The 11,285-nt window shown below is 47.7% G+C and overlaps 1 protein-coding gene across 2 annotated transcripts; it reads left to right on the forward strand.

The window, feature by feature from the left end:
* Positions 1 to 9,102: 9,102 nt before the first annotated feature.
* On the forward strand, positions 9,103 to 11,285 carry Hilpda (hypoxia inducible lipid droplet associated). 2 transcript variants are annotated; one of them, XM_090332381.1, is made up of 2 exons: positions 9,103 to 9,259; positions 10,402 to 11,285. In XM_090332381.1, the coding sequence occupies exon 2, from the start codon at positions 10,462 to 10,464 to the stop codon at positions 10,654 to 10,656; it is 195 nt and encodes a 64-aa protein (XP_090188507.1). In that variant the 5' UTR covers positions 9,103 to 9,259; positions 10,402 to 10,461; the 3' UTR covers positions 10,657 to 11,285. The 2 variants fall into 2 exon arrangements, with proteins under 2 accessions (XP_090188507.1, XP_090188506.1); XM_090332380.1 differs by lacking the exon at positions 9,103 to 9,259 and adding an exon at positions 9,384 to 9,559.

Genomic DNA, 11,285 nt, shown 5'->3' on the forward strand with positions numbered 1-11,285 from the left:
TAATCACTAGAAAATGTGAAGTGGGGCTGTGGCTCAAGGGTAGGGTGGTAGCCTTAAGCTGAAGAGCTCAGGGACAGTGCCTAGGCTCAGACTTCAAGCCCCATGACCCCCACACACACAAAAATTCTAGTTAATGGTAGCTCACCATTTCTACAGTAGATGGCGCTAGAGTCCCTCCAATGACATCGTATCTACTATAAAACTGGATTTTTCCATCATGAAAATTAGTCTCGGAAATGAGTACCAAGACATGTGAAAGGGTATCAATGTACGTGAAATAATGCACCTTCTATCTGGCAAATATCATGTAACCTTTTTACTAATTACAATAAAAAAATGCAAAAAAATTAGTCTCTGAATCATGTGACAGTATCCAATCTGATTCCAAAATTGAAGATACACTGTGACAATAGAGCCAGATATAATGCATAGAAAGTAATTTTGAAATTTATGAATAAAAATTTTAGCAAGCATGCTGGCATATCTGTACTTGAGCACAAGAGTTCAAGGTCATCCTCAGTAACTCAGTAAGACCCGGCCCCCTCATATTTTTTTTTGTCTTTCTTAACCATTCTTTTTGGGTTAACACAGAGGTTTGGGGGGTTAACTGGGAGATTAGATCAAGTATCCCCAACTCACTTGTAAACTCACCTACCCACCCAGCAGGATTCTGGTTCCTGAGTGCCTGGTCTCTCACTGGCCCTTTGACATAGGTGGAGTCTGTTTGCAGTGAGGGTCTTCTGTATACTTGAACTCAGGGCTTTTTCACTCGCTGCTGGAGCTCTACCACTTGAGCCATTCCTCCATCCTAGCATTTTGCTGGTTGATTAAAGATGGAGTCTTCAGGCCTTTTTTGTCTGTGTTGGCTTCCCTGAGATCCTCAGATCTCAGTGTCCTGAGTAGCTAGGATTATTAGCCTAAGTTATCAGCGCCCCTCTTGTAAAGTTGTTTGTGAAAGTGTATAAAGACACTTGCACACAGCATGTTCTGAGCCCCACATTCCTCCCTGATTTTGACGCATTAGTACACACCTCTTAACCCCTGAGTGATCCTAGACTGAATCCTTTCTTAGTAATTGAGTCATAGTGAACATGCTTTGCATTCCAGCAAAGCTGATGAGAAAGTCCGGGCCTTAGGTGGGCCTTGTGACTAAGAGGTGTGGGTCAAAGGTGAGGCGACTGAGCAAGGTGGAACCATTCTTACTCTGAGGCCTAGAGACAGACACCAAAACTTAAAGAGATGGAAAAGATGAAGGTTATTTTTTTGGGGGGGGGGTTGGTTTGGGGTTTTTTTTTTGTGAGTCATGGTGCCTGAACCTTGGCCTGGGAACTGTCCTTGAGCTCTTCAGCTCAAGGCTACTTCCCTACCCTTGTGCCAAGCCCCACTTCCCGTTTTCTTGAGGTTAAGGGGAGATAAGAGTCTCAGGTCCTTTTGTGCCCAGGCTGGCTTTGAACCTTGCTCCTCAGATCTCAGCCTCCTGAGTAGCCAGGATTACAGGTCATGAGCCACTGTGCCCGGCTGGTATCTGGTTGTTTTTGTTTTGCCAATCCTGGGCTTGAGCTCAAGGCCTGAGCACTGTCCTTGGACTTTCTCAAGGCTAGAGCTCTACCACTTGAGCTTCAGTACCACTTCCGGCTTTTTTCTAAGTATGTGATACCGAGGAATTGAACCTGAGTCTTTGTGTATGCTAGGCAAGCATTCTACCACTAGGCCAAACTCTGGGCCCTGGTATCTGTTTTTTAACCTTAGGGTTGGCCCTCAGAGTCCTAACGAAATCCCTTTCAAAAGCAGGATTTGGCTATTCTGTTTAAAACTCTGGAGTTCTGGGTTGTACAAGACAGGAGGCTGGTGGATGGTGTTAGGCTAGACTTGAGCTTGCTATTTCATGTCCACATGGTGTCATGACATTAGGCCCTTATGTTCCAAGCCTCTTTCTTGCCCTTTCCCCGCCTTACAAGCCTGACCCTGAGTTTCCTAATATAACAGATCAACCTCAGCCAAGTGCCTGTGGCTCACTCTTGTAATACTAGCTACTCAGGAGACTGAGATCTGAGGATCAAAGCCAGCCCAGGCAGAAAAATGCATGAGGCTCTTATCTCTAATAAACAAAAGCCAAAAGTGGAGGTATGGCTCAATTGGTAGAGCACCAGATTTGAGCAAAGAAGCCCTGATTTCAAGCCCCAGTACCAAAGTATGTGACCCAGACCCACACACAAACTTACCACTTAAAAAAAAAACTGCTTAAAAACCAAATTACTAAAGGTAGAAATTGCCCCCCAAAAGAGATGGCTTCAGAGGAGCCTACGAGTTCACTGTTCAGTCCTTGACCTGCTTGTGACCACAAGAACTCTGTTCTTCCTAGTTTGGGGGAAACACTGGGTCACTGTGACCCTGCCAGCCCAGCACAGCCCAACCCAGGTTTGCTGATCTCATGGGGGTGGTGGAGGCTGAGCTGGAGAGGACCTTTTCCCTCTTTCCTGCCTACTCATTTCCCTTTACCAGCCACACGTCCCTGCCCTGTCTAAGGAGGCGCATGTGAGCAGGTAAGCAGACACATGCCCCACAAAGGCTGCCTACTTGCTGGCCTTGAGGAAACTGGACTAGTTTCTAGTTAGCTTTGGGGCTTCTGAAGACTTCCAGAAACAGCCACAGGTATCATGTGGCCATCTTCTGAAAGATGGAAGGGATGACTTTTGGGACGGTCCCTTGTGGAAGCCATTTTGAAACCAGGGCAACATAAAGCAGGACCCTTCTCCTATGCAGGACCTGAGCAGTGGTGGTTTTGGGGGTTGCTGTGAGGTTATTCCTGTCCAAAGGACAGAGCAGATCAAGTACCCCCAAATTACCTGCACATTCACCTGACCAACAGGATTCTGGTTTCTGAGTGATCAGGCCTCTCCTAGACCTCTGACCCTCGTAGGGTCTGAGGTTTTTTTGTTTTTTGTATGTCATGGGGCTTGAACTCTGGTCCTGGGCACTGTCCCTGAGCTCTTCAACTCAAGGCCTCCGCCCTACCCCTGGGCTGGCATTGTCCCTGGATTCTTCAGCTCAAGGCTACTACCCTACCCCTTGAGCCACAGCCCCACCTCCCCTTTTCTAGTGAAGATGAGTCTCATGGTCTTTAGTGCCCAGGCTGGCTTTGAACCTTGATCATCAGATCTCCACCTCCTTAGTATCTAGGATTACAGGCTTGAGCCACGGTGCGGGTTTGGGTCTGTTTGTATTGAGTGGCCTCTGTCCATCTTTTTGTGCTGCCTCATTAGCCATGGGCCTCTTTCCTTGTCCTCCTCACACTAACAGCCCTCTTACCTAACCAAGCTGTTGTTTTTTTGCAGTTCTGGGGATTGGTATGGTTCTTGCACTTGATGGGAGAACCTCTACTACCCAGCTGCCCCCTCTGGCTTGCCCCAGGTGGTGGGCTTGAACTCAGGGGCTAGCTGCTATTCCTTAGTTTTTTTGCTCAAGGGTGGTGCTCTACCACCTAAGCTACAACTGTACTTTTGGCTTTTTGCTGGCTATCAAAATAGAGTCTCACAAACTTGCCTTCCCAGGTTGGATTGTAACCTCAGATTTCAGCCTCTTGAGTAGCTAGGATTACAGGGATGAGTCACCCATTCCCCATCTCAACTCCCTCTTTTTTTCTTCTCTGTATATATACACGGTCACAACATTGCTTAAGCAGTAAGCTTACAAAAATTAAAATTTACTACTTTTCTCTGATTTAAAAAGTAACAGGTGCCCACGGGAGAACATTGGAGAGAAAAAATTCATCACATTATCCAAAGATGGTTGGTAAAATGCTGTTCCAAAAGTATTCACAGGTGCGAATGTAAATTAGTACAGCCACTCTGGAAGGCAGTGTGGAGGTTTCCTCAAGAACTGAAAATAGACCTTCCCTACGATCCCGCCATACCACTCCTGAGCATCTGTCCTGAACATCATAACCCAGGATGTGATAAGGACACCTGCTCAGCTATGTTCATCTCTGCACTATTTACAATAGCCAAGCGATGGAAACAACCCAGATACCCTACTGCAGATGAATGGATACAAAAAAAAAAGTGATACACACACACACACACACACACAATAGAATTCTACATAGCCAACAGACAAGATAAAATAATGACATTTGCTGGGAGGTGGATGAAATTAGAGCGAATCATGTTGAGTAAGTCAAGACCAAAGGAACAAAAGGTATCCTTGATGTGTGGATTATTAGATCCAAATAGTACAAGAGTGAGGACTCAATATTCAGGCACCCAAGGTTATGGACATGGTCTTGGAGATATAAACATAACTACATAGACATAAAAATATACAATGGGACATATACCCTATAGACATGTTATAGAGATTGATATGTATCTATGACATACAAACCCTCAGCTTAATTTTTTTTGCCAGTCCTGGGCCTTGAACTCCGCGCCTGTGCACTGTCCTTGGGCAAGGCTAGTGCTCTACCACTTGAGTGACAGCACCATTTCTGGCTTTTTTCTGGGTATATGGTGCTGAGGAATTGAATCCGGCTCTGTGCATGTTAGGCAAGCACTCTACCACTAGGTTAAACTCATGGCCCTCAGCTTAATTTTAATTATGTTCTAAAATCTATGTGCCAGTGATTGTATATCGATTATACCTTCCTGAATACTTGTTTGTTAAACATGACATTTGAAATATGTAAACACAATGTTAATAAAATCTTAAAAAAAAAAAAAGTATTGGGCTGGAGTTTGGCCTAGTGGTAGAGTGCTTGCCTAGCATAACGCAGACCCGGGTTTAATTCTTCAGTACCACATACATAGAAAAAAAGCTGGAAGTGGTGCTGTGGCTCTAGTAGTAGAGCACTAGCCTTGAGAAAGCCCAAGGACAGTGTTTAGGCTCTGAGTTCAAGCCCAGGTCAGGCAAAAAAAAAAAAAGTTCACAGGCTTGGGCATTCAAAACTGTTTTGTTCCTTTTTTCTTCCAAGAATACAGGAAATAGTCCAGAGACAAATGATTCACTTAGTATATATTTGTTAAGCACCTATTATTTTCTAGACTCTACTATGGATTTAGGTACTTGGTATTCTCCTCATTCTAGTCTTCCTTTCTAGCTAGATTCCAGTGGGAGAAGCCATGATTAACAAGTAAATATAAGTTGGGGTTGGTGGAGCTGAGACTATGAAGGGAAATAAAGCAGAGTAAGGGATAGGAAATAGCTATCAGGTACTTTATCTAGGCTGTGGAAGAAAGCCACCCAGACCATGACATTCGCTCAGGAACAAGAGGAAGTGCAAGAGGCATTTGTCCATCCATTCATTCACCAAATATTTACTGAACGTGTTTCCAAACACTAAGGATCTAGCAGTAAAGACATTGCATTATCCTGATCTGAGTCATACACCCTTCTGTTCATTGCAGCAAACTTCTTCGATTTTTGTTTTTGAGGCAGGGTCTTAGGTAGCCAGATTGGTTTTGGATTCCTAAGCTCAAGTGATTCTGTCTCAGCCTCCCGAGCAGCTGTGACTGCAAGTTTGTATCTCAATATTCAGTTGAAACTAAATTATTCAGGAAGGGAAGAGGAAGAGCTTCTCTTGACATTTTAATATAAAGTCTAAAATTATTTTTCTTCAATTAAGGACTGGCTCAACTTTATCTCTGTTCCTTGCTCCTATCTTAAATGTTTACCAGTTTTTCTAGCTCATTTTTATTTTCCCAAATTAATCATTAAACATAGTTTTGAGTGCTCATAATTTGTTTAGATAGGCTCTTATGTTTTATAAATATTCATCATTTATCTCATTTCTTTTTGAGGTCAAGTTTTTTTTTTTTTTTTTTTTGGTGAGTCATGGGGCTTGAACTCGGCCCAGGCATGCTGTCCTTGAGTTCTTTAGCTCAAGGCTACCACCCCACCCCTGGGCCTAGGCATTGCCTTGATCTTTTCAGCTCAAGGCTACTGCCCTACTCCTGAGACAAAGCCCCACTTCCCTTTTTCGAGTGTTAATTGGAGATAAGAGTCTCTCAGTCTTTAGTGCCTCAGCTGGCTTTGTACCTCAATCCTCAGATCTCAGCCTCCTGAGTAGCTAGGATTGCAGGCACCTGCCTGGCTCAAGTTTTCTTTCTTAAGTACATAGTTCCTAAGTTTCATAAGGGCCTGTGATGGTGCTTTTTGAAAAATGACTTGGGGCTGGGGGTTTGGCCTAGTGGTTAAAGTGCTTGCCTAGCATGCATGAAGACCCGGGTTCTATTCCTCGGTACCACATACATAGAAAAAAGCCGGAAATGGTGCTGAGGCTCAAGTGGTAGACTAGCTCTAGGCTTGAGAAAGTCTAAGGACAGTGCTCAGGCCCTGAGCTCAAGGCCAAGACTGGCAAAAAAAGAAAAATGACTTTTTGTGTGCTGGTATCTTAATTTGAACTCAAAAGCCTCATGCTCTTGCCTTGTGCTCTAGCTCAACTTTCTTGCTCCTGGCTGGCATGTTAATAATTGAGCCTCTAATCCAGATGTGTGTGTGTGTACTTGAGCCTCTAATCCAGGTGTGTGTGTGTGTGTGTGTGTGTGTACTTGAGCCTCTAATCCAGGTGCGTGTGTGTGTGTGTGTGTGTGTGTGTATGGGTGCATGCAAGTACCAGGGCTTGATATCAAGGTGTGGACTCTGTGCCTGACCAGTGTCACTTCTGGATTTTTTGGTGGATAATTAGAGATACTCTCATAGATTTTCACTCCTTCGGCTGACTTCTAACTACAATCCTGATTGAAGCACCCTGAGTGGTAAAGGATTGTAGACATGAGGCACCAGCTCCTGACATTACTTCAATCCTTATGGCTGAAAAATATACTCCATTGTGGCACATATTGGTTATCTTTTCACAGTTGGTAGACATTTACATTTTTCCTTTTTGTGCTACTAAAAACAAGGGCTGGGAGCATGGCCTAGTGATAGAGTGCTTGCCTAGCATGCACAAAGCCCTGGGTTTGATTCCTCAGCATATATACATAGAAAAAGTCAGAAGTGGTGCTGTGGCTTATGTGGTAGAGCGCTAGCCTTGAGAACACCCAAGGACAATGCCCAGGCTCTGAGTTCAAGCCCCAGAAATGGAAAAAAAAATAAAAAAATAAAAAGACTGTGTAGCTCATGAGATAGAAGGATCCACGTTTGAAGCCAGACTAGGTAGGAAAGTCATTAAGACTCATATCTCCGAGTAACCACCAGGAAACCAGATATGGTGCTGTGTCTAAATGCTGTGGAGCGCTAGCCTTGAGCAAAAGGAGCTCAGGGACAGTGCCCAGGCTCTGAATTCAAGACCTAACACCAAAGACTGTGCCTTTGTGCAAAGGATTTGGGTGTGAAGAGATGTTTTCAGTTCTCTTAGGGATGTTCTCAGGAGACTGATGGATGATATGGCAACTCTTCTGAGGGAATGTCAAAATGTTTGCTAAAGCATTACTGCTCCATTTTGCATTCCTAGCAGGCATATAGGAGTACCAGTTTTCTCCACATTCTCATCAACACTTCTTCTCATTTTGCTTTAGTATCACATCCTAACAGTAGTTATCCTTGTGTCTGTTCTAATACAACCCTTCCCGTGCTACAAGCAGGAGATCTATCATTTAGTGCCTGTACTAAATAAATGCACATTGCCACTTGAGGCACACCTCCACCTCTGGTGGCGGCAACAACTTCTCCTTCTCCTCCTCCTTTTTTCCTAGTTGTAGATAAGTCTGGACTTTTCTGCCCAGGCTGGCTTCGACCTGGAATCCTCAGATCCCAGCCTCTTGAGTAGCTAAGATTGCAGATAAAAGCCAACAGCGCCCAGCCTTTCCTCTGTGATGGTAATAATTTTTTTTCTTTTTGGTGGGTCATGGGGTTTGAACTCGGCCTGGGCACTGTCCCTCAGCTCTTCAGCTCAAGGCTATCACCCCACCCTTAAGCCAGGCCTCACGTCCCCGTTTTCTAGAGGTTAATTGGAGATAAGAGTCTCAGGTCCTTTTGTGCCCAGGCTGGCTTTGAACCTTGATCCTCAGATCTCATCCTCCTGAGTAGCTAGGATTATAGGCTTGAGCCACCGCGCCGGCTCTGATGGTGATAGTTCTGCACTTCTCCATCCAAGGGACTATCTGTAAGGACAGTTCAATTCTGGGTTAAAGGGTACAGACTGATAAAATGATGAACCAACAACGCTTGTGACAGAGCTAACTCGTTATTTTCCCAGCCTGCCTCCCAGCCAGTCAGCTCGCCTCTAGCCCTAACTTTCTTCTTTCCCGTCTTCCCCACCTCTTCCTCCAGGCCGGACTAGCCTGGAAAGTAGAGGAAAGGTCATGGCAGCGGTGCCGCCCCAGGCTTCCGGCCCCTTTTGTGTGTTTTTAGCAGCGCGTTCTCACCCCTCCCACAGTACGTGCCTGCGTTCGCCCAACAGGCAGTCTTGGGGCTCAGGGGGTCCCCGTTTTGAGACATCCCTTCCTCCGAGCTCGGATCCACAACTCTCCTCCCCGGAAGACGCTCGGGAGCGGCCCCGGCCTCCCCTTCCCCGGCGCGGCGGCGATTCGGGCGGGGTGGGGTCTCGCCAGGGTCAGGCCTGGCCGGCCGGAGGGCCCGCTCGTCCACGAGGGCATCACCGCGTCCCACCAACGGAATCGCGTTTCCTAAGCGCGGCGGCGCTCCGCCAGCAGAGCCCACGCAGCGCCAGGCCTGAGGGCGGCCCTCTGAACCACCGGCCCCCGCGGCCGAGGCCGCCGACGCGGGAGAGGGCAGGGGCTCCGACGCCCGGACGGGGGGTCACCGTGGGCGGGGGGTCACCGTGGGCGGGGCTTCCTGCGACGCGCTATGGGGGTAAACGCGCTGTTCCGGTTCCAGCAGACGTTTCCGCCGGCAGAACTCGGTCCGTGCGCAGCCTCACGCTCCGTCCCCTTCCCGGCCGCCGTGACTCAACCGCAGGGCGCGCGCTTTCAGAGACAGTTTTTCCCGGGACTCGCCCGGCACGCGCTTTCAACCCCCGACCACAGACGCGCCGGGGGCGTGGCGGCGGACGTGCACGGAGGCGTGTGCTGCGGCTCGAGTGCGCACGCGCAGACGGTAGGGGCCTGTAGGGGCGGGGCTACTGCGGTCGGGGGCGGGGCCTGTCGGGCCTGGTTTTTGTCCGCTGTTGGAGCTGCTCCCCGGTATCCGGACACTCGTGTGCTGGACCTCCCGCGCAGCTGCTCGTTGGCCGCCTTTCCTGTCGACTCCTGCCCTGCCGGCTGCGACAGCGAGCTGGCCGCTTCTGGCTCTTCCTCTCGAGGTGAGAGGCCCTGGCTTCCCGGGCCTGAGCTTCATACCCCGGCTCCCCGCCCCCTACCCTTCGGGCTGCGTGCCTGGCGTTCGGCCCCCGCGGGCTACGCCGCCCAAGCCTCACTTAGGGCCCGCAAGGATCCTGATTTCTCCTGGCTGTGACCGATCTCATGCTTGGCGGCTGCGGGGTTGGACGTCTCTTCTATGCCCTCCCAAAGCACCCTTAGCATTTCCTTCCAAACACAGTACTTAACGTGCTGTGTGGCAAGGCTGAAGGACAGGCTCCTGTCCATTCTACTGAGTGCTCACTGTAAGCATATAGATATGCTTTGTAGATTTAACGCTTAGTTATTTTGACTTTGAAAAAGTTTATAATCAACTGGGATCTGACTGTAGGGGAGGGAAGTTGCTTTAGGTAGGAGCTTGTTCTATTCCCTTCTACCTCTTTACAGAAAACCCTGCCCTCCACTTCAGGTGTCATGGCACTAGGTTTGTGCACTTGATCGAAGGAGTCTTCAAGAAAATTACAAGGCTCCCCCGCCCCGCCATTTTGGTGTTTTTAGACAATATATATGTAGCCCAAGCTATCCTGGAACTCACTATATAGCCACCCTAGCCTTGAGCTCCTCCCACAAGATGGGATTCTCTCCACCCTCTCTAGTGATAGGATTACAGCAGATGTGATCTACCCTCTTAAACAGTCAAAAGTTTACAGCAGTTCTCAAATGGAATTTGCAGTGTAAATACACTTGGAGAAATTTGTGTGTGTGCGCGCGCACGTGCATGTGCAACATGAGTATATTCAGGCTTGAACTCAGGACCTGGGTGCTGTCCCTTAGCTTTTCCCTTTAATCTGGTGCTTTAGAATCCACTTCTGGAGTTTTTGTTGGTTAATTGGATAAAAATATCTCATGGACTTCTGCTGGCTTCAAACTGTGAAGCTCAGTTCTCAGCTTTTTGAAGAGCTAGGCTCACAGGTGTGAGCCACAGGCACCACACTTGGAGCTTCTGCTGAGAGAACATGCAATGATCCACAACAGTCTTCCCTGGCCATCCAAAAGGATCTCTTAGTTCTGTCCTGACAAGAACAATCCTGGACACACGCATATCCTTGAAAGCTCCAGATTAACCCTTCCTCTTCTCTTTCCTCAGATCAGTGGTCCTCCAGAAGCAGAAGGCAGTTCCACTGCTCTCTGCGGGGTCTTTTCAGCCATGCGATATATGGTGAACCTCTACCTGCTGGGTGTGGTGCTGACTCTGCTTTCCATCTTCGTGAGATTGATGGAGTCCCTGGAGAGCTTATTGACAAGTCCACTACCTGAGAACTCTTGGACCACTCGAGGCCAGCTTGCCAACACAGAGGCCCCCAAGGGCCTTCCAGACCATCCATCCAGAGGCGTTCAATAAAACCTCCCACCGCACCAGCCAAACCATGGACCACTGACCTCAACATGTCCAGCCAGGTGTCCCATTGCCCAACAAACTCATGGCACCCGTGTTTTCCAAGAACAAACTGGTACTAAGCCTGGAAGGGCCAGCTTGGATGCTCCTTGCCCTGGAAAAGCCTGTTGCATGCACAGATGGGTTACCAGTGCTGTGCTTTGCTGTCTTTGCCAGTGTGGCTCTGTCACCTCTGCGGTGGGGACTTGGACTTGTGGTGCCTCCACTTTAGCCAGTGGGAAATGTTTTCAACCATCCATCCTAAACATCTGCCAAGGGTTCCTTTTGGCTATGGTTGTCTTATGGTCTGTTTATTCGATGTTTAGTTTCTCCTGTGAGAGCTTTTCTGTGTTTGGAAAACTGTCTGAGATGTGTGAGTTGGCTTGAGGGGGATTGGGGGTATGGAATATCCCATATGTAGTCCACGTTGTTTTACAGTTTTAAGTAAATTCTCCAACACAGAGTTTATGTGTTTGCATATAATGGTCCAAAGCGGGCAGTGGGGTGACAGATTGCCCAGGACATGGGCATTATGGCCACTATGTGGTTTAAATGAGTTTTTCTAATGCAATAAAGTTGAATATGTGTTTCCGCTA

Source organism: Megascapheus bottae, chromosome 5 (assembly GCF_031878675.1).
Source record: "Megascapheus bottae isolate mThoBot1 chromosome 5, mThoBot2.hap1, whole genome shotgun sequence".
Taxonomy (NCBI): Eukaryota; Metazoa; Chordata; class Mammalia; order Rodentia; family Geomyidae; genus Megascapheus; species Megascapheus bottae.

What these genes read in the sequence shown, in the direction of transcription:
- Hilpda (XM_090332381.1), top strand. Translation starts at nt 10,462, where the DNA reads ATGCGATATATGGTGAACCTCTACCTGCTGGGTGTGGTGCTGACTCTG.